Genomic DNA, 23,774 nt, shown 5'->3' on the forward strand with positions numbered 1-23,774 from the left:
ATATATTAAGATCATATAAGATTCCTTGAAAGATGCAATTATAGAAATAACTCTTAAAATCATTAGTTTTCTGACCAGCTATAACAAGGGAACTATAAAAAGGGGAAGTGCTCAATAAAGGTGTTCACTAGTATTACTGAGGTTATACTGTGCAGGGTGTAAAAAGAAGGTAAACTCCTAATAAAGGTTAGGTCATTTGGATGTCATGTGTGGACAATACTGTATTGATTGCATCAAGCTCCCGAGTACTACAGTCTGCTCAGTAAGAACTAATACTCAGTAGAGATAAGCCACATAGGAAAAACCAAATGGATGAAGTGTGCCTATTGTTTAGATTATGACACTCAGTTACATTAATGCCAGTGTGAATCTGAGTGACTGGGGCAATAGGTTTGAAAAAGAAGATAACAAAAGTCTGGGTCTAAAATTGAATAGAAAGCAGAGAATGGTGTTGATTAGATTTAGGAAATTACAAAGTACTTTCAGTTTTCCCAAGCTGTAGCCTGGCACAAAACCTTATCTTTTTAACAACAATATTTTTTCACTGATGCTATATGGCTGCAAGTCAAAATATTCTACCCAAGTGATTAAATATGTCAGGAAGGAAGGGTTTCCAAGACCTACTAAAAACATGGCTTTTCCAAATTCAGTTTCTGAACAGAAGGTACTTTGAGGTTATCTTATACCAAACTTCAAGGAACAAACTCCTTCAATGCAGAAAGACGTCCAACTACCTTGAAAAAATACTAGTTTTAATGAAGAAGGAAAGCAATAACAAATTGTTTCTGAGGGGCATGGCACAGTGAAAAAAGCAAAATACTTGGGTCATAGGGTCATAAATAGAAAGCCAGAAATCCAACTCCTTCCCCAACTCCCCCTTGATTTTACAAATGAGTCAGAAGACTTAGAAGTCTAAATTCTTCCAATAACTCAATTTCCTTCTGTGTAAAATAGAACACTTGCAAGACTCATAAGTGCTACACAGAGTGATTAAAAGAAAAGTATGCTGCAAACCTTGAATTGTTATGTAAATGCAAACTATTCTAAGTTCTAACATTCAGTAGCAGAACTTAACAGATTTTTTGTTAGGCAGAAAGGGGAAGTAGCAATACGACCCCCCAACCTTATTATGGGATAAATTAGGGTAAAGGATAAATAGAACATGAACCTGGGCTATCACAATTTCACCTGTAATACAGATGAATTTATTCTTCAGGGTTAAAAATTCTCCCCACCAAAGAAAACGGGAATGTAGACTTTGCTGTTTCTTACAACCATCACTCTTCTTACAGGTAGATTTACTCCAACTCCCAACTCCTAGCTATTACCATGTACGAAGTTTAGGGAAGTCACTTAATGGTGGGCCTCAGTTTCCACATCTGTAAAATTAGGGCCTGAGCCACATCAAGTCTGAGGTCATTTCCAGTACTTTTAGTCTGTTATCTCTTTCAGTCAAGGTTTCCTAAGTTCTCATTGCATACAGCCACTAAGTGACCAGAACAATTAACTGCACCAGGTGTCAGGGAGGAGAAGGAAAGGATTTGGGAAAGTTTGTGTTCTCAATGGAAATGAAAAGAAATCTTTCAGATTGCACATACTGCAGTCTAAAAGGAAGCAGAGAGGGAGGATCATAAATTTAAGGTCAGGCTTTTAGAAATCATGTAGCCCAACCCACTTAAACAGTCTAAAAGTATTGGTATTACTTAGTATTTATCACTTAATACTTTGTTGAATAAAGTAAATTATTTAATATTTATATGACTTAATACTTATCAAGTATTAGAATTAAGTGTCTATCACTTAACAGATGAGTAAACTTAGGCCTAAAGAGCCGTAAAGACGTGCCCGAAGTCACACGCGAGGTGGAACCCAGGTCCTCACACACAGCAGGCCACTCTTTCTACTACACCCCACCGGGCCTCTAAAAGCGCCGCCCCAAGTCCCGCATGGGAGGTAAAGGCAGAGTTTTCTGAGGGGTGGCGTGGAAAGAGCCGGACGCCCGGTGGTGGAGTCCCGGCTCTCGCCCCCTAAGCTTTGTGTAACCACCGGTAACTGATACTGACAAATAAATGCTGGTCGGCGGAGGGGTTGGTGTGCCCTTGGCCGAGTCGCTGACCTTCCTGCTGGCCTAAGCTTCCTCACAGGTAATTCGTGGGAGCGCCCCCCACCTCCCCTCCCCTCCGGCCCGGCCAGGACGGGGTGTAGTGGGTGCCCCAGGGGGCCCCCTCTCCCCGACCGCCCCGGGCCCGGGCTCCCGGGTGTCGGGCTAGGGCCTGACGTCGGCGGCCCGCGCCGGGCTCCTCACCTGCAGCCGCCAGCCAGGGGAGGGGATGGGGGGCTTGGGGGCGGGGATCACGGGCTGCAGGAACGCTCAGGGTGGACAGGAGAAGGGCCAGGGAGGCAAGGGGTGTCAGAAATCCGCGGACGCACCCGCTTTCGTAGCTCCTACGCCGGCACCAGCGCCAGTCCCGCCTCCTCCACTACGAGCTTCCCAAGCAGTGCCGCGCATGTCTGCTGCGTGGGCACGCTCCAAGTCCGCTCCCGAGCAAGCGATCCGCGCCTCCGGGTTTTCCCAGCAGTATCGGAGGGAGGAGGAAGAAGGGAGGAGGGAGAAGGGAGAAGGGAGGAGGGACTCGGGACTCACTGCCCCAACACAGAAGTGGGCTGGGGCGAGAGAGGAGCATAGCTCCAAGTCTGCAGGGGAACTCAGAAGCCTTGTCTAACCCCCTCATTTTGGAGATAAGAGAATGGAGAGAGGCCCATGGAGGTTAAGCAACTTGCCCAAAATCACAAGAGTAGCAATTCAATTTTCAATTTAATATACATTTTATTAAGTGCCTACTATGTGCCAGGAACATAGGTGGGATTTGAACTCCATAGCCCCTGCTCCTCAACTACATTGAGATATGTTAACAACCTCATTTTATGGTTGTGGCACCTGAGGCTTAGAGAAATGTATCATCAATGTATCATAGCTAATTAGGGTGGGAAGAGAGGCCACATGGTGTTCAGGATCTGGAGTCAGAATACTTAAGATCTTGGTCCATTTGCCACCTGTGTGACCCTGGGAAAGTCTCAATTCTTTCCCCTGTCAAAGGCAGGGAGTAGACTAAATGATAAGCAAGTGTTCTCCCAGCTCTTAATCTATGATCCTAGTTCAAATGGTTTTGAAACATAATTATACTTTTTTTTTTTTTTTGGAAAGGGGAATGCAAGGTATTTGAGGTTAAGTGACTTGCCCAAGGTTGCACAACTAGTAAGTGTCAAGTACCTGAGGCCAAATTTGAACTCAGGTCCTTCTGACTCTAAGGTTGGTGCGCTATTCACTAAGTCATGTAGCTGCCCAGAAACATTATTAAGGGCTCTACTGTGTGCAGACCCCCCCCGGGGTGACTGCTTTGTCATGATGAAGGGAGTTGTATAGCTCAATTAAACTATGACCTATGTGGTGCAGGGTTACACTAAGATGGACAGGTCATTGTGGAGTGAGCTGACAAAAGGTGATCTACTGGAGAAGGAAATGGCAAACCATTCCAGTATCTCTGCCAAGAATAACATATGGATAGTACTAAAATGATAAATAATAAAAGAGATGACATTAGAGATGAGCTCCTCAGGTCAGAAGGTGATCAATACACTACTGGGGAAGAGCAGAGGACAACTACACGTAGCTCCAGAAAGAATGAAGGGGCTGGACCAAAGCCCAAAGGAAGCCTAGCTATGGGTGAAGAAAGGAAAGTCCAATACTGTAAAGATCAATATTGCATAGAGCCTGGAATGTAAGATCTATGAACCAAGGTTAAATTGGATGTGTCCCAACAGGAGATGGAAAGATTAAATATTGACATCTTGGGTGTCAGTGAAGTTAAATAGACAGGAATTGGTGAATTTAATTCATATGATCACTACATACACTACTCTGGGCAAGGATCCTTTAGAAGAAATTGAGTAGCCCTCATAGTCAATAAAAAGGTGAGGAAAGCACTACTAAGCTATCATCTCAAAAAAAAAAAAAGACTAAATGATATGTGTTTGAATCTAAGGCAAACTGTTCAACATCACAGAAATATGTCTGTGCTCTAACCAAAGAGGACAGAGTTGATCAGTTTTATGAAGACCTACAATATCTTCTAGAAATAACGTCCCCCAAATGATATCATGTTCATCATAGATAATTGTAATGTTAAAGTAGGAAAATAAAAGATAATTAGAATAGCAGGCAAGTTTGTCCTTGGAATACAAAATGAAGCAGGGCAGAGACTAAGGGAGTTTTGTAAGGATAACTCATTTACATAATAAACACTCTTTTTCAACAACTCAAAGGTGACTCTACACATGGACATCACCAGATAGTCAATATCAAAATCAGATTGATTATATACTTTGCAGCCAAAGGTGGAAAAGCTCTATACAGTCAGGCCTGGAGCTGATTGTGGATCAGATCATGAGCTTTTTATTGAAAAATTCAAATTTAAATTGAAGAAAATAGGGAAAACCATCAGACCATATATGTATAAGCTAAATAACATCCCTTATGAATATAAAGTAGAGGTGATTAATAGATTTCAGGGATTACATCTGGTAGATCAAGTACCTGAAGAACTATGGACAGAAGCTTAAAATATTGTACATGAGGCAGCAACAAAAAGCATTCTAAAGAAAAAAGAAGAGCAAGGGGGCAGTTAGGTGGCACAGTGAGTAAAGCACCGGCCCCGGACTCAGGAGGTCCCAAGTTTAGTTCCGGCCTCAGACACTTAACACCCACACACACAAAAAAAACTAGCAGTGTAAACTTGGGCAAGTTACTTAACCCCAGTTGCCCTCCAAAAGGCAAAAAACAGAAGAGCAAAAAAAAAAAGAAGAGTAAGAAAGCAAAATGGCTGTCTGATGAGACTTTAGGAAAGGAGAGAAAAAGGGGAAGGAAAAAGGGAAAGATATACCCAACTCAATGCATAATTCCAGATAATAGTAAGAAGAGATAAGAAGGTTTTCTTAAATGAGCAATGCAAAAAAATAAAAGAAAACAATTGAGTGGAAAGACAAGAGATCTCTTCGAGAAAATTATAGACAACAAAGAAAAGTTTCATGCAAAAATGGATATAATAAAAGAAATGTAGAGATTTTACAGAAGCAGAAGAGATTAAGAAAGTTTTAAGTAATGGAATTCCAGCTGAGCTGTTTAAAATCCTAAAACATGATGCTGTTAAAGTGCTGCCATCAATATTTGAGCAAATTTGGAAAACACAACAGTGGCTACTGGATTGGAAAAGATCTATTTGTGTCCCCATCCTAAGGAAGGACAATGCCAAGGAAAGTGTAGTCTATTGAACAATTGTGCTCATTTCATATGTCAGCAAGGTTATGCTTAAGATTCTGCAAGCTAGGTTTCAGCAATATGTGAACCAAGAATGACCAGAAGAGCAGGTTGGTTTTCAAAGAGGCAGAGGAACTAAAGACCAAATTATCAACATTCTTTGGACTATGTAGAATGCAAGAGAGTTCCAGAAAAAGAGAGTTCCATTTACTTCTACTTCACTGACTACACTAAAGCCTTTGAGTGTGTGGATCACAACAAAATGTGGCAAGTCATCCTGAGGAACCTGTATGCAGACCAAGAAGCAGCAGTTAGAACCAAACATGGAACAACTGATTGGTTTAAGATTGGAAAAGGAATATAAGGCTGTATATTGTCACCTTATTCATTTAACTTATATGTAGTGTGCATCATGCAAAATTCCAGGATGAATTAAGATTGCTGAGAGAAATATCAACAAATTCAGATATGGAGATGATACGACTCTGAAGGCAGTAAGTGAAGAGGAATTAAGAAGCTTCTTGATGAAGGGGAAAGAGAATGTAAAAGCCTGCTTGAAGCTCAATATCAAAACACTAGGGGGCAGCTAGGTGGCATAGTGAATAGAACACAGGCCTGGAATCAGGAGGACCTAAGTTCAAACCCACCCTCAGACACTTGACACTTAACTAGCTGTATGACTTTGGGCAAGTCACTTAACCCCAATTACCTTGCCTTCTCCCCTCAAAAAAAAAAAAACACAAACCAACTCAGATCTGGACAACTGGTCCCATCCCTTCCTGGTAAATAGAGGGAGAAAAAATGGAAGCAGTGTCAGATTTTATATTCTTGGGCTCAGGGATCACTGTAGACAGTTAGCCATAAAATTAAAAGTTGCTTGCTCCTTGGAAGAAAATCTGTGGCAAATCTGGACAGCATAGTAAAAAGCAGAGCCATCACCTTGCCAACAAAGGTGCTTATATTCAAAGCTATATATATATTTTCCCCAGGAGCAATGGATGACTGTGAGAGTTTGATTATAAGGAAAGCTGAATGTTGCAGAATTGACCCTTTGGAATTTAGGTGTTGAAGACTTTTGAGAGTTTTTTTGGATAGCAAGGAGGTCAAATCAGTCAATACTTAAAGAAACTAATTCAGGCTAGTCACTGAAAGTCAAATACTTTTAAAAAGCTTAAATACTTTGGCCACTTAATGAGAAGATGGGACTCATTGGAAGAGACCCTAATATTGGGAAAGATTGAAGGTAAAAAGAAAAGGGAATGGCAGAGAATCAGATGGATAGATAGTGTCATGGAAACAACGAATTTGGACAGACTTCAAGATAGTGGAGGACAGAAGGGTTTGGCACTTCTGTGGTTCACAGGGTTACAAAGAGTTGGATCCAACTGAACAACAATCATGTGAGCACTGTGAAAGGCAATACAAGGAAAAAAAATTAGCTAAAACGTGACCTTTGTCCTCCTAGAGCTTAAAGTCTAAAGCTTAAACCAGTGTAATGAGCTAATATACACAATATCAACTCTCTTACCTAAACTTCCTTTTTTCTACCAGTGCCAAGTACAGTACTCGCCTTATAGTAGGTGCAACAAATAACGAATATTTGTTGATTAAATGAAGAAAGAAGATACTATTCCATGATAAATCCTTTATAAAAATATAAAACAAAGTACTCTGATTCCTAGAGGAGGTAAAGCATGGGTAGGAATTTAATAGGAATTCAATTGGAAAACATTTCAGGAAGAGAATAGCATGAGAAAAAGCACAGGGCCAAGAATGCAGGGTATGTTTTGAGGGTGAAGAGTAGTTCATTTTGACTGGAAAGTACAGCCTTTGCAAGGAAATAGTAAGATGAAACTGAAAATGTAGGGCAACCCCAACTTGTGCATTGCTTTGAATGCCAGGCAGAGAGGCATTTGGCTTTTACTTAGTAAGTAGTGGGAAGCTATTGAAGACTTTTGCGGAGTTATGTGAATAGATCTCTTAAGAAATGAATATTTAAAGTATTTATTAAACACAATATGCAAAGCATGGTATTACATGCAGGGCATACAAATAGAAAAGACAGTCCCTGCTCTTAAAGACATTTTTTTCCAATGGGGGAAGACAACACCCGTGGAAAGTTTCAGTTATGTCAGGTGGGAAGGTCTTACTGCCCTTGGGGTGAAGCAGAAAAGCAGATGGTAATACCTTTTCTTAAATGTCATTTCTGATAAAAATCATAGCAGTTTCTGATGTTGAAGTATTTGACATGCCAAGGACTTTAGTAGCATTGTTTCTTTTCTTGGTCTTCTGTAGCTGTGTTGTAGCACCTGTAGGAGCACTTGGGAGGCTGTATCTCCACAGGGATTGCTTCACAGGATGATTTCTGTGGGCATTGAACTCAAAGCACTGATATTTCCAAGGCTCTTGGGTTCAGGTTTCTGCACTATCTCTGTCAGAGTCTGAGGTGGTTTGACTTGCCTGAACATGTTATTCCCTGTTTCTCCCTCAGAGTGTCTTGCTGCTTCAACTAGGATAACTTGCCTGCTCTGTTTGAAGCTGGTGGTGAAAGTGATTGGTCCCTTCTCTATTGGACAAGCTTCCCAGGATGTTGTCTTAGTGGGAGAAGGGTTGGAAGCAGGACCTATGACCTGGGGGATGCTGTCCCTCCCAAGGTTCTTGTGCTTATTTGCATATTGGTATAGTGGATAGACAGTTGTTTTGTGGTGATAAGGAAAGTGGGCCCTTTTCTACAAGATTTCTGTCTTCAATAATGGCTGTGTGTGTGTGTGTGTGTGTGTGTGTATGTGTGAACTGGATAGAGCTAAAAGCAGGTCTGGTTGTTTGGAGGCCCTGCCTTTCCCAAGGTTCATGGGTACAGGGTCCTGAATTGTCTCCATAAGTGAGAGGAGATGATGGACAAGGTGGTGGTGGTTTGACTTGCATAGCACACCTAAGTATGGGTAGTCACACAGCTAATAAGTGTCAGAGCTGGGAACTGGAACTAAATTTTCGTGACTCCTAGTCCAATATACTTCATGCTTTATTGTTGCTGCCTTTATAGAGCCTGAAAGTTTGGAAAGGAAAGGACATTGGCTAGAATTTTCAGAAATTACTTCTTAAATTTGTCTGACATTTCCATATTCATATTACTGACTACTTTTTATTTAAGGGAATGATTTGCATCTGATTAGTTACTGTGGGATAAGAGGACCTTAGAGGAGATGAGAGCAACATTATTTAAGAGGAGATAATATTACATTTTTGAAAAACTTTTTACCAGAGATTATGAAGGTGTAAGTCAGCCAAATAAGATTTCTAGATGTTACTGAAGCTCACCTTACACTCTTTGATTTCTGTGTATTTATACAGGCTACTTTTGATACCTAGAATACACAATGCAGTCATAACTTTCAGTCTTTGGAAAGCTTGCTCTTCATTCAAGGATCAGGTCAAATACCACCTTCTCCATGAAATCTTCCTTGATTTTCCCAAGCAGAAAGTGACTTCTCCTACTTCAAATTTTCTTAGAACACTCTAATCCCTTATCTATCACATTCTACATTACATTATATTTTGTGTAAAAGTCATAACATTCTCTATCAGACTGTAAGCTACTTTTAAGTAATTTTTTAAGGACTGTTATTTTTCAATTTTTGAATATTTGGTATCTAGTTTACTGTAATGAATACTGATAAAACATTCGTTGAATTGAATAAAATTGGATAGTTTCATCCACTGCATTCTTCATCCAGTTTTCTGTATTGTTTAGATTGGAATGGGCAATTTCTGTTTTCCATTAAAAAAATGTTAGTTAGATATCCTGAGGCTGAGGAAGCCAGCTTAATGCCTTCCTTCTAGCAGGGAGGTCTATGTCTTCTGACCCAATAATTACCTCCACCTGTGTCTTGAAACTTGGGTCATGGTTGAAAGGGGGGCATGCAATGTAGTAAAAGGGAAAGAGCACTGATTCCTGGGAGCCAGAAGATCTTAGACTCTTGGTTTAAATCTTACTTCTGATGCTTATATATTTGATCTTTGGAAAGTCAACCACCACCCCAGTTTCCTTACTTGTAAAATGAAAGGGATGGATTAAGTGGCCTCTGAGACCCCTTTCATCTCTAGATCTATGACCCCATGAATTCAAATTCAACAAAAATTCTCCAAACTCAGCAGAGAAAGAAAAGCCTGACTAAGTGTCTATTGTGTGCAGTGCTAGGTGAGTGGTGAGAGTGACACAGTTCAGAAAAGAAGTAGGTCTTTGCCATCATGGAAATTACAGTCTCATAAAATACAAGTACATGGTCACCTTGCTTTAGAGGAAAGAGCTCTAGAAATTATCCTGGCTTCCTCACTATCTTTCATCCCCCATATCCAGCCTGTCGCCAGGGCCTGTAGATTTCCCTTTTGCAACATCTCTCTAATCTGCTCCTTTCTCTCCTTTGATGCTGACACGAATCTGGTTCCAGCCCTCAACACCTCACATCTGAACTATTGCAATAGCTTGCTGGTGGGTATGACTGCCTCAGGTCTCATTCCACTCCAATTCATTCTCGATTCAGCCCCTAAAGTGATTTACCTAATGTGAAGGTCTGATCCGTTCACCTCCCTACTCAATAATCTTCAGAGGCTCCCTATTGCTTCTGGGATCAAATGCAAAACGGTCTTTTTGGCATTCAAAGCCCCTCATAACCTAGCCCTCTTCCACCTTTTCTGTCTTTTTACACCTTACTCCCTGAAATGTACTCTTCCCTCTCGACACAGGTCTTCTGGTTGTTCCATAAACAAAGACACTTCATGTCTGGGCTCTGGAGCATTTTTTTCTGGCTCTCCTACATACCTAACAATACTCTCCCCCTCCCTACTCCCACTACTGACCTCCCAGGCTTCCTTTAAGTTCCCAACTAAAATCCCACCTTCTACAGGAAGTCTTCCCCAGCTTCTCTTAATTCCAGTACCCTCCCTCTGTTATTTCCTATTTTTCCTATATATAGCTTGTTTTGTATATAGCTGTTTGCATATTATCTCTCGTAAGCTTCTTGAAGACAGAGACTCGTGTCTTTTGCCTCCTTTTTTGTATCCCCAGAGCTTAACACAGACAATAAACGTTTATTGTATGTATGACTGAATGAATGAATGAGTCAGTGCAGAGAAGCCCCTCAGAGCGCGAGGTTACGGAACCAGAAAGCGCACGCGCGGATTCACGACATACGCATACGGACGCACTTAGTATCCCGGTCTCTTATTGGTTGCCGCTGGGAAGCCATGGAAACACCGCACACTGACTATACCGGAAGCGAGAGGCAACGGGAACTGACGGGGCCCAAAATTAATCCAAAGCGTAGATAGGCTCTCTGTTTGCCTGAGGTGGGGGGTGGGGGAAACTGGGAAGGGAATGAACTGGGAGGAGTGACGCTCTGGGGACGTCTTGACGCTGCTTGAGGGTTCTTGAGGGGCAGTCGCGGGTGTCCTCTTCGGGAGGGCCATGGAGGACGATGCACCAGTGATCTATGGGCTGGAGTTCCAGGTGAGTCATTTGGGAGGGAGGAGTGGAGGGAAGGCCGGTCTTGTCCAGCGCAGGTGACAGGCCAGATGGATCCCCCGAGGTAACTGAGAAAGAACTGGAGGTCGCCCTGGGCTACAGTCCCACCTGTTTCCAAGACGGAGGAATCTCATACAAAGAATGTTAAAGCTTGGGGGGGGGGGGGGGGGGAGAGGGAGGCTTAGGAACCATCCACTCCAACTCCCTCCCTCCCCCATTCCCATTTTACAGATTGTGAAACTGAGACCTAGATAGAGAAAGTGACCCAGCCTCTTCTAGCAGTAATGATGATGGTAATCATACTACTGCCCTTTCCCACAGCTCCTTAATGTTTGCAGAGTGCTTTCCTTACTGTGTGTGAGGTAGAATCATAGAAACATAGATCTAAGCCTGGGTCATTAGAAGTCATCTAGCTCACTCTTCTCATTTTACAGATGAGGAAATTGAAGCCCAGAGATTTTCAGTGATACCCTTTTCAAAGATAGTAAGTGACAGAGCTGGGACGTGGACCCCACTTTAACTGAATACAGGATTTTTTTCGGGTATTGTAAGTATTTTTAGAGATAGGGATTATTTAATGGATATAGGGAATTCCAAGATGAGAAAAGTCCCTCTAACAGTGTAGGTTGGCATTTTCTCAGCAGTTAGTCTTAGAAAGTTTTGTGTAGAGCAGTGAAAGATTAAGTGACTTTACTCAGGATCACACAGTCAGTATGTACTCGGACCCAGGTATTGCTGGCCTGGAGACCCACTTTCAATCACCTACAACAAACTGCCTCTTAATTGTTATTATCCCTTCTTTAAAGATGAGAAAACAGTCTCAGATTTGTGAAACATCTTGCTGAAGTACATACAGCTGTAATCCAGTGGCCTTGTCTTAGTTTTCATACTTCTTGATTTCTCTATAACAGCTTCTTAGGGTAGTAGAAAGCATGCTGGACATAAAGGCTATCCTGGATTCATATTTTACCTTTGACACTTAATGTATGAGAATCCATGGGCAAGTCATTTAATGGCTCTGAGACTCATTTTTTTCATTTACAAAATGGTAATCCTAAATCCAGTCTACCTCATAGGACTGTTATAAGGATCACAAATAAGATCTCATGTATATGAGGCATTTTGTAAGCCTTAAAGCAGTACATAAATATCAGCTATTATTATTATTATTACTATTTTTTCTTTTTCTCTTTTATTTTTTAGTTTACATCATTCATTTCCACAAGATTTTGAGTTACAAATTTTCTCCCCAATTTTCACTATCCACCACCCCAAAACAGCGTTCCCAGTGTATATCCCCTCCCCGAATCTGTTCTCTCCCATATCTTCTCCCATTCCCCCTTCGACTTTCCAGTAGGGCACGGTGGATCTCTATGCCCCAGTGCCTGTATATCTCATTTCCCAGTTACATGTAAAATATTAATAATAATATGTATTTATTTTTAAGCATTTGATTTTAAAACTTTGGATTCCAGATTCTTTCCCTTCCTCCCTTGTCACCCACCTTCACTGGAAACATAAGCAATTCAATATAGGTTGTACATGAGTAGCTATGCAAAACATTTCCATACTGGATATATTGTAGAAAACTGACTATATTTCCCTCCATCCTATCCCACCCACCCACTTGTTCTATTCTCTACTTTGATCATTTCCTTTTTCAAAAGTGGGTGCTTCCAACTTCCCTCCCCCCAGCCTGCCCTCCCTTCCATTATCCCCCCCCTCTTTTCCTTCCCCTCTACTCTCCTGTTGAGTGAGATTACCCTATTTAGTGTTTATGTCATTCCCTCCCTAAGCCAAATTCAATGAGATTAAAGTTGACTCATTCCCTTTTGCCTTCCTGTTCCTCCCCTCTATTGTAACAATTTTCCCTTGTCTCTTCTATATGAGATAATTTACCCCATTCTGTCTCTTCCCATCTCTTCTCATTATATTACTCTCTCACCTCTTATTTTTACCTTTTAAGTATCATCCCTTCCTATTCAATTGGTCCTGTGCCCTCTGTCTATGTATACCTGTACACATATATACACATACTCACATATGTATTCATATGCCCATATACCTTCCTATACAGATATATATGTATATATACATATACACATATACATACATATATATATACATACACATATATACATTTCTATTCCCTTCAGCTATTCTCATACTGAGAAAAGTTTCATAAGATATAATTATCGTTTTTCCATGTAGGATTATAAGTAGTTCAGTTTTGATAAGTACCTTATGATTTCTTTTCCCTGTTTACCTTCTCAAGCTTCTTGTATCTGAATGTCAAATTTTCTATTCAACTCTGGTTTTTTCATTAAGAATGCTTCAAAGTCCTGTATTCCACCGAATGACCATATTTTCCCCTGGAACATGATACTCAGTTTTGCTGGGTAGGTGATTCTTGGTTTTAATCCCAGCTCCTTTGACCTCCAGAATATCATGTTCCAAGCCCTTCAGTCCCTCGATATGGAAGCTGCCAGGTCTTGAGTTTTCCTGATTGTGTTTCCACAATATTCAAATTGTTTCTTCCTGGCTGCTTGTAATATTTTCTCCTTGATTTGGACACTCCGGAACCTGACTATAATATTCCTAGGAGCTTTCTTTTTGGGATCTTTTTCAGAAGGTGATTGGTGGACTCTTTCAACCTCTATTTTGCCCTCTCATTCTAAAACATCAGGGCAATTTTCCTTGAGAATTTCTTGAAGGTGATTTCTAGATTCTTTTTTTGATCATGGCTTTGAGGTAATCCAATAATTTTTAAATTATCTCTCTTGGATCTGTTTTCCAGGTCAGTGGTTTTTCTAATGAGATATTTCACATTACCTTCTATTTTTTTATTTGTTTGGATCTGTTTAATTGTATCTTGATTTCTCATAAAGTCACTATCTTCCATTTATTCCAGTCTAAATCTGAAGGAATGATTCTCTTCAGTGAGCTTTTGAGATTCTTTTTCCATCTGGCAAATTTGGCTTTTTAAGGCATTCTTCTCCTCATTGCCTTTTTGAGCCTTTTTTGCCATCTGAGTTAGTCTGTTTTTTAAGGTGTTATTTTCTTCAGTCAGGCTGTTGACTCTCATTTCCTACTTTTCTTGCATGGTTCTCATTTCTCATCCCAGTTTTTCCTCCACTTCTCTTATTTGATTTTCAAAGTCCTTCTTAACGTCCTCTATGGCCTGTAACCAGCTTGTATTTTTCTTGGAAGCTTTTGGTGCAAGAATTCTGACTTTGCTGTCTTCCTCCTTTTCCATGCTTTGATCCTTTTTGTTCTCAAAATATGAGTGTAAAGTTAGATTTCTCTGTTTGTTTTGCTTCCTTTGCCTGCTCATGTTGCCCCTCAATTGCTTGACTTTTGGGCTTTATGCCACAGTAGGACTCTGCTACCAGAAACGGGAGCTTTATCCCAAACGCTGGGATTTTTGCAACTGCCAAATGTTTTAGTTGGGTGCCCTCTCTGAAGCCTCTACCTGCTCTGGCAAGCTGGTCATGCACCCCAGGACCTCCACTCTAGACTGTGATCCAGATCCGAGCAGGTTAAAGCAAGAACAATTACCCCTCAGACTGACTGCTTGGTCCCCCTACACTCTTCAGGCCAGGAGCTGAAGCAGCTATGTGGTGGCGGCTATGGTGGTGGCTGCATGGCCCGTGCCTCAGTGGCTTCTTGCCTTGGGGGCAAAGGTCGGATAGCACTCCGAATTCACAGTTCATGCTGCACTGACCTTTCACTTTGTCCTTGGCATCTGTGTGTTTAAAATTCTGGAAACTGCCACAGCTGCTGGTGATCTGCAGTCCCTCCAGCAAATGGTTGGTCAGGCCACCCAGGGGCTAAGACCTCTGGATTGAACGGGGCTGGGGTCTTCTCACAGAGTGCTGTGCTGGCTGGTTGCTGCTGGCCTTCTGGGCTGTCCTCAGCAGGAGGTTAGCTTCTCTGTGTTATTTTGTGGGTTCTGTAGCTCCAAAGTTTGTCTAGAGTAATTTTTTACGTGAATTTGAGGAGGTGGGAGCCGTTGCTGCAAGGAAGTCCTGTTTCTACTCTGCCCCCATCCCTCTGTTATTATTTCTATATTTATTTATTTACTACTTTTTAACTCCTCTTTCATTAAACTCTCATTGCTCTCAGCACTAGACTCTTTAGTTCTCTTCCACTATGTTGGGCCCTGTGGAACATGTTATATCTGACTACTTATTATAGTTTACAGTGTTGCCACCTTAGATCAGGCCTGCATCACCTCTTTCTAGAACTATTGAAATAGCCTTTTAATTAGTCTCCACATCTCAAGACTCTACCGACTCCAATCCATCCTCTATGTAGCTCTCAAAATGATTTTCCTTAATCTAGGGTCTAACAGTGTCATTCCCCTACTCAATAAACTCAGGTAGCTGTAATACTTCCAAAATAAAATACAAGCTCCTTCTTTTGGCATTTAAAGCCTTTTAAAACCTTTTTCCAATCTATCTTTCCAACATTACTGTCCTTCCTTTATCCTATAGTGTAGCCAAACTGACCTTCATGATACTGTTGCAGTTTAAACCCAGCGATGCCAAAAACTGTTGAGGAGGGGACTCTAACCCCCCAAAACTGTTGAGGTTTCATGGTGTGTTGTGGTGGAACCATCTCAAAGAATTCAGAATCAGACCACCTCTAATGCAAGAATAGGTATTTATTGAGATTTATGCCTCTCATGAAGTGGGCTAAGTTCCAAGAGGAACCAGCAACTTTAGAGAAAGCAAGATGGATTTTTATAGGGTAAAGATGCAATTACGGAAAAAACAAATTTACATAGAATAGAGTAATGTCATTAATATTAAAAAGGCAGGAGGAGTTTCTTAAGGGATTAGGTAATGGAGGAGGGGTCCCATCTATGGTTTGGTGGTTAAGCAGTCTGGTCATTCTGCCCTCTATCTGGCTAGCTATTTTGGTCCTGTCTGGTTAAAACAATTAGGTATTATGGTACTGTCTTGGACCATATGATGTGATTGTGATTGAATATAACACCGCTGTTTCTGTGGGAATGAGTCTGGGGGCAGTGACCAGGTAGAGGCAGTAGCTAGGTTCCCACAACATGGGCATATCTACTGTTTCTGTGGAAACTAAGAGTTCAGGGACATGCCTGTAGTTCCAGTGAGCAGTGAGGCATACATGAAGAAGTTAGGACATTGGCAGAGAGGGCTGGATAGGTACAGTGGGCTGCTGTTCAATGGGGCTGGGCGCTTAATGAAGTTAGAATATTGGGCGGGGGGAGCAACTTTATTAGGATTCCGTCAGTACTCCACCCCCCCCATCTGCAGTCTTTGTGTCTTTGCCTTGGCCATCTCCCATGCCTGGGATGCACTTCTTTTTTCTTTCCTCTGCCTTTTAAAATCTTTTATTTCCTTCAAGATTTAGCTCAAACACCTGCTACGTGAAGACTTTCTTAGGTCCCCCGGCTACTAGTGCCCTTCCTCCCAAAACTGCCTTATATTTACTCTGTGTGTGTGTGTGTGTGTGTGTGTGTGTGTGTGTGTGTGTGTGTGTTTGGTTATATAATACATGTTGACTTTCCCAATAGAATGTAAGGTCCTTGAGGGCAGGTGCAGTTTCATTTTTGTCTTTGTATTCCCAGTGTCTATGACAGTGCTTGGCACATAGTATCTCTTAATGAATTCTTATTGACTAATTGAAATGACTCTTAGTTTTGTCTCATTTCTTTGGAATACTCTTTCAAGGCCTTATCCCTTGTTTTCACGCCGCATTACCCCAGAGCTTGACAACTCTTCTTTATCATTTTTAAGAGAATTTTCTGACAGTATATATGTCCACTTGAAGCATGACAGTTGTTTTTCCTTTGTTTTGGGAAGTTGGAGACTATAGATTAGGGGTGGGAAACCTGCAGCTTTGAGGCCACATGTGACTTTCTAGGACCTCAAGTTTGACTGAATTCAGATTTCACAGAACAAATCCCCTTAATAAAAAGACTTGCTTTGTAAAGCTTGGACTCAGTCAGAAGGCTGCACCCAAGTACCTAGAAGGCCATATGTGGCCTCTAGGCCACATATTCCCCACCCCTGGTTTAGACTAATCATGAAATTCAGTCTACAGATGTGTTTATATGTTGAGTTTGATGTGTTATTGGATCATCAAGGTAGAGATAATGATCAACAGTTAGGAAATGGTTACTTGAAATTATGAGGACAAGTTTCAAGTGTGGAAAAAAAAGATTTGGAATTCAATCATAAATGTGATAATTAAAGCTATAGGTTTGAACAAGACTGCCAAGGGAGAGTCTGTGGAGAGAGAGAGAAGAGAAAAGAGCCAAGGGCCGAGTCTTTGGGAACACTTTTGTTTAAGGGGCAGAAGAATGATGAGGAAACAATGGTAGAAACAGAAAAGAAGAATATACATGGATTAGAGGCTAAAAATGAAAACATGTTACAGAAGCCAAAGAAGGAAAGAGTTTCCCTAGGACGAGGCAGTTCACAGTATAAAATAATGAAAAGTCAAGGATGAGGATTGAAATAAGGCCTTTGGATTTCATGGAATCTCAGAGGCTAACAGGACCTCAGAAGCCATTTAGTAGATCCTGAATCTAGATAAGAATTCCCTCCATGACATGCCTGACAAGTGGTCATCCAACTTTTTCTTGAATATCTCCAGGGAGAAGGAACCTACTATCTTCAAAGGCAATCCATTACATTTTTGGATAGCTCTAATTTTTAGACATTTTTTTCTGATACCAACTTGATATTTGCCTTTATACGGCTTCTACCCATTGCTTTTGCTCTTTGGTGTCAAGCAAAAACAAGTTTATTCCCTCTTTTGCATGGTTTGGCACTAATAAGTTTTATTAGTGACCTTGAAGTACTTCCTGAAGTTTGAGGATGCTGCTTCTGCCTTTAAAGACTATTAGCTGACAGGTCCTGAGCCAGGGCTGTGACCCTTCTTGATACAAAACAAGCAGAAGACAAATTGTAAGTAGTTAGTAAGCATGAACATATGATGACCATAATTATTAGTTTTAGTAAGATTGCTGATATTTTATTGTTGGTGATCAACTTGATAGATGCCTGTTGTACTTGTTTAATTTTTGTAAGTATTTTCTGGGACTGTCAAAGGAAATCATAATAGAGTTTGATGAGAAAATAAGCTATTCCCTATAGCTCATCTTGGACCTTGGTATCAGTTCTTCAAGGCACTTGAACCAAATGAAATATTAGATTCAGATACTATTTTGTTACCCCTGTTTTGTAATGGTTCTGTAATTTTAGAAAATGCGTAGGTTTGGTTCCAGTTCAAATTCCTTTACTATAAATTAAAAGAAAAAAATTTTTTTTTTCCATTTCATTAAAATACAGTTGAGATTTGGTTTGAGATTAACAAATTAGTGTGACTTCTGTTTTGTTTTGTTTTGGTTCTACAGTTTGATTCTGTTTAAATTTTTAAGTTAAAATTTTGTTTCCTTTATGGCTCAAGGCAGCATTTATAAAGTGCTGGGGACGATGCTAGGTGGTGGGGATACAAACACAGAAATAAAAGAGGCTACTTTTAAGGAACGGGGGTAGGTGGTGGGTGGGGAGTAACATGTATGCATTTAAGTATATACCAAGTTTTAAAAATAAATACAAAATTAACCCCAAGTTAACCATAGTGATATTTAAACTGACAGGGTTTGGGGAAGGAAATATGTTAAGGAGCTGGAAAAAGGGAGGTGAAAGCAGTTACCCTCTTCCTGTGACCTCTCCTGTCTTGGCCTTTATGATCACATCAGTCTGTCAGCTAGCAAGTATTTATCAAGTACGGATGCAGAAAGGATATAAGAGAAATGTAATGAGAATTCCTGCCCTTGAGGGATTTACAATGTAATTGGGGAGAAAGACTTATGCCTTAGAATTAGAGAATAGTACATGACAGTAAGTTATCATGTGCTAAATTATAGTCCTATGTGCTTTATGATTAAAGGCCAAGGCTTAAAGAAAAAGGTGGATTTTGGGTACTGGACAGTTCTTTAAAAAATATATTTTAAAGTTTTATAGTTGGGAAGAACCTTGGATGTCATCTAATCTGATCCTCTCATTTTAGAAGAGAAGAAACTGAGGCCCAGGGAAGTTTAGTGACTTTCTACAATATTCAGTGATTGAGAAAATACATAATGATGAAAGGCTACTCTAAATTCACTAATGCTGTGAAAAGAATGTACATTTTATTTATCAAAACAGTGACTATACACAAATCCTATGACTTCAAATCCAGGATTCTTTCCGTTACTATACATACCATCTTACTACCTTTTAAAGGATAGTGGAAGCCATGGGTTGAGATCATCAAGAGAGTACTTTACTGCTGTTGTATTACTTTTCTCATCAGTCTTCCTGCCTCAAGTCTTTTTATTCCATTGCATCTATGTAGCTGTCAAGATTATTTTCCTAAAAGGCTTATCTGACCAAGTCATCCTACTCAATAGCCTCTATTAGGTTCCTGTTATTTTTAGGATCAAGTATAAACTTAGCTGGTTTTGATTAATTCATTGCTTCCCAGGACTTGGATCCATCCTTCCTTTCCAGCCTTATATGTTACGCCATTTCATGCATTTTGGCCTTTTTGGTGTTCCAGAATCACTAAATCTTTTCTTCAGGATCTGTGTCCTATTCTGGCTCTCTTACTTGCTTTGAATGTTCTCCCTCCTTACCTCCTGCCTCTTAAAATCCCTGATTTCCTTCAAGACTTAACTTACGTGATGCCTTCTGCATGAGGTCTTTCTTGGTCTTTGAGCTGTCTTCCACCTCTACCCCTTGATTCATTTTCCCCAACCTTTTACAATTATTTTTCCATGTTGGAATGTAAATAGTTTAACTTTGATAATTGTTTTTCCATGTAGGAATGTTAATAGTTCAAATTTGATAAGTTCCTTATGATTTCTTTTCCCTGTTTACCTTCTCAAGCTTCTCTTGCTTCTTGAATCTGAGTGTCAAATTTTCTATTCAACTCTGGTTTTTTCATCAAGAATGCTTGCAAGTCCTCCATTGTATCTATTTTCCAGATCAGTGTTTTTTCCAATGAGATATTTCACATTGCCTTCTATTCTTTCATTTGTTTGGATCTGTTTAACAGCATCTTGTTTTCTCATAAAGTCACTAGCTTCTATTTGCTCCAATCTAATTCTGAAGGAATGATTCTCTTCAGTGAGCTTTTGAGATTCTTTTTCCATAAATTTGGCTTTTTAAGGCATTCTTCTCCTCATTGCCTTTTTGAGCCTCTTTTGCCATTTGAGTTAGTCTATTTTTTAAGGTGTTATTTTCCTCAGTCAGACTTTGACTCTCATTTCATAATTTTCTTGCATCGTTCTCATTTCTCTTCCCAATTTTTCCTCTACTTCTCTTGTTTGCTTCTTAAGGTCCTCTATGGCCTGTAACCAGCTCGTATTTTTCTTTTGGTGCAGGAGTTCTGACTTTGCTGTCTTCCTCCTCTTCCATGCTTTGATCCTTTTTGTTCCCAAAATAGGAGTCTAATGTTGAATTGCTTTGCTTGATTTGCTTCCTTTGCCTGCTCATTTTGCCACTCAATCACTTGACTTTTGGGCTTTTTGCCACAGTAGAACTCTGCTACCAGACAGGGGAGCTTCATACCAAATGCTGGGGTTTTCTCAGCTGCTGAAGGTATTAGTTGGGTGCCCTCTTTGAAGCCTCCACATGCTCTGGCAAGCTGGTTGCACACCCCAGGACCTCCACACTAGACCACAATCCAGATCCAAGCAGGTTAAAGCAAGAGCGATTACCCTCAAACTGGTCGCTTGGTCCCCCTACACTCTGCAGGCCAGGAGCTGAAGCTGCCACGTGGGGGCATCTGCAGGGCCGTGGCTTCTCAGGGGCTTCTAGCCTGGGGGAAGAGGCCAAGGCACTCCCAACTAGTGGATCCCAAAGTCCACACTGCACTGACCTCTCACTTTGTCCTTCCGCATCTATGTGTTGATAATTCTGGAAATGGCCACAGCTGCTGGTGATCTGGAGTCCTCTAGCCAGTGGTTGGTCAGGTCCGCCCTGGGGCTAAAACCTTGGTGTGAGGCTGGGCTCTGCTCCCAGAGCCCTGCGCTGGCCAATTTCTGCTGGCCTGCCGGGCTGTCCTCAGCAGGAGGTTAGCTTCTTTGTGTCATTTTGTGGGTTCTGTAGCTCCAAAGTTTGTTCAGAGTCCCCTTTTGGATGAATTGGGGGAGGTGGAAGCTGGAGTCCTGCAGAAGTCCTGTTTCTACTCCGCCATCTTGACTCCTCCCCACTATGTGCATTGCTTTTCTGAGTAGAATGTAAGCTCTTTGAGGGCAGAGACTTTCATTTTTGTCTTTGTATCCCCAGTGACTAGGAAAAGACGACACTAGCACATCTTAGGTGATTAATTAATTTTTGTTGATTAATCCATTATTCTCTGTCCTTAATTTTCCAACCTGGAAAGAAAAATCATATTGATTGTATTTATAAGTCCTATTCTATCCAAAATTATTTCTTCTCTGAAATAGACTTTTTCTGATAAAGTTTCTTTCTTGCCTCAATTGTGTACTTAGGTTTTAGTTTATATTATAGTTATTTTTGTACATGCCAAGGAAATGTTCTCTACTAGTTTGTAAACTTCTTGAGGGCACAATCATATAAGGATCTGTCTTTCTTATTAGGTGGCTCCTAAATAAATGTTTATTGAATTAAATTGAATCCCTAAACAATTCACCTCAGATTACCTTATTTTATTTTTTTTTGTTTTGGCTTTTTGGATTTTTTGAGGGGGGAAGTTAGGGCAATTGGGGTTAAGTGACTTGCCAAAAGTCACACTTTTTGTGTCTGAGGTTGGATTTGAATTCAGATCCTGCTGACTCCAGGGCCAGTACTCTGTGCCACCTAGCTGCCCCTCAGATTACCTTCTTTATAGAGTTTTCAGGCTTAAGTATAATGTTTGTAAAAAAGTTTACAAAAATGTAAAGCACTACAGAAAAGTGTTGTTTATAAAGTTTTAATGGGATAGTATCTTAAATGTTTCATTTTTTGGGCAACTTACTCAAAATCTAGGCCTTATTTTTTCTTCTGAGTTATGGAAAGGACATGTCATTTTGAAAAAAAAGAAAGCATCCAGGAAACAATTTAAAAAATAATTTTTTTTCTTTAACAAGCATTTTTTCCACCCTGTTCTCCCCTTCCCTACTGGAAAAAAAAGGAATAAAAAACAAAACCCTTTTTACAAATATGCAGTGTCAAGCAATACACATTCCCTCATTGGTCATGTCTAAAAATATTTCTCGTTCTACCTATTTATTCTATAATTTCTCTGTTAAGAGGTCAGTAGCGTTCTTTATCATTGATTCTAGGACCAATTTTACAAATGTAAAAACCCTGAAACTTTATTTGATTTTGTGTTGTAATGGATAGAGTACTGAACTTGTAGTTAGGAATACCTGAATTTATATCCTACCTCATTTATTTACTGTGTGAACCTGGGCAAATCACTTAACCTCATTGGTTCTCAGTTCCCTCATCTGTAAAATGAGGGAGATGGATTAGATGCTTGTTAAGATCCCTTTCCAATTCTAAATCCATGATCCTATGAGCTTATTAAGATTATATTTTCCTTAAAGAATCACTGTGGCTTGATCCCTCCTGTCCTGTCAGCATTATGATTTGTGTATTCTTTTGGGGGAAAATTGCATGTAAGAACCATTGGCTTCAGGTTTTGTAGGAAAATTTTAAGCTGACAATTTTCTATTCTTTGACGATTTATAGTAGAAGCTTTCTAGGTCCTGGTACCAAATTAAACATAATCTACATACTTCATTAGCAGGAAAGAACAAATCTTACCATTAGGATATTGGGTACAATTCTTTCTTTTATTTAATAAACATGTATTAAGTGGTTTCTATGGGCAGAATATGGCTGTAGGTTCTGGAACTGATAGATAAGAGATGATTTATATACAAAACCCTATGTGGGGTACGGAACTATTATGAACAAAGTCACAGAACTGGAAGAATATAAAATCGATTTAGAGGGAGTAGGTGGTAGAGCATAACAGTAATCTAGTTCTGTTGAAATCTCTTGTGAAGTTTAAATATTTGTTACTAAATTATTAAAGCTAATGATTAAATGTAATATTTTTGCCTACCTTAAGGGTTGCTTGGATTTTGTAGCAGATACCTAACCCAGGTAATCAAGGTGTAAGGGATAACTAATAATTATTCTTCATAGGTGAAGTAGGATCTTAACTTTTGAATAATTTACTAATAATTTTTCCCTGTTATTCTAACATTTTAAAATCTGTATCTGTAGTTTTTGGCTCCTGATAAGTAGAATGTCAGGACTCTGATGACTCCATGAAAAAAATCCTATATATTTCCATTTTCAATGAAACTTGGGATGCTGTAACAAGCAATAACAGAACAAAGTGTTTTTTCTCCTTTATGTAAAGGTAAAGCTCATCTTGTCAGCCATCCTACAATTTATCCAAAAATTTCATCCATGCCTTTTATTTTTTACAGTTTATCAATTTCCTGTTAGACTGTCCCCTCTTTGAAGTTTGGTATAGTAGATAGAATGTTAGTTATACTTGGAGTCAGGAAGACCTGCATTTGAATCCTGCCTGAGACCCTAATTAGCTCTGTGACCCTGGATTAAAGTTGTTTAATCTTTCTGGATCTCCATTAACCTATTTGTAAAAGGAAATGATTGAATTTGATTACTTCAAAGTTCCCTTCTGGCTTTCAGTCTTTGATACTGTGAACCCTCTAATAAAGGAAAACAGTTAAACAAAACCAATCAGTATAGGGACTACATCTGATCTCTTTAGTTCCCCCCACCTTTCTATAGAGAGAAGGAAATATGTTTCATCATTTGTTTTCTGAGGTCAATGTCAGTAATGACTGATTAGAGTTCATCTGTCTTTCAGTGTTGATTTTGTGATAATAGTCATTTTGTATATTGTTTTCTAGAT

At 40.0% G+C, this 23,774-nt stretch overlaps 2 protein-coding genes across 6 annotated transcripts in view; one reads left to right on the forward strand and one right to left on the reverse strand.

Moving 5' to 3' along the window:
* The window catches only part of TRAPPC12 (trafficking protein particle complex subunit 12), a 164,746-nt gene extending 162,203 nt beyond the window's left edge, over positions 1 to 2,543 (reverse strand). The window contains exon 1 of one of the 2 annotated variants that reach the window (XM_069108674.1): positions 2,431 to 2,543. The gene's annotated coding sequence lies outside the window, so the exon portion shown is untranslated. Of the gene's footprint in view, positions 1 to 2,305 lie in introns of both variants that reach the window. The other variant, XM_069108673.1, reaches the window with a different exon arrangement.
* Positions 2,544 to 10,573: 8,030 nt separating this feature from the next.
* Positions 10,574 to 23,774, forward strand: part of EIPR1 (EARP complex and GARP complex interacting protein 1) — a 230,276-nt gene continuing 217,075 nt past the window's right edge. For 2 of the 4 annotated variants that reach the window (XM_069108677.1, XM_069108678.1), the window contains exons 1-2: positions 10,574 to 10,820; positions 11,270 to 11,382. Coding sequence is in view for 1 of the 4 variants with exons in the window: in XM_069108675.1 (XP_068964776.1) it covers positions 10,779 to 10,820 (42 nt within the window). In the remaining 3 variants the exon portion in view is untranslated. The remainder of the gene's footprint in view (positions 10,821 to 11,269; positions 11,383 to 23,774) is intronic. The other 2 variants (XM_069108676.1, XM_069108675.1) reach the window with 2 other exon arrangements.

This window comes from Petaurus breviceps, unplaced genomic scaffold, assembly GCF_028583685.1.
Source record: "Petaurus breviceps papuanus isolate PSGF00001 unplaced genomic scaffold, PetGlider_PUasm1.0 90418, whole genome shotgun sequence".
Classification (NCBI taxonomy): Eukaryota; Metazoa; Chordata; class Mammalia; order Diprotodontia; family Petauridae; genus Petaurus; species Petaurus breviceps.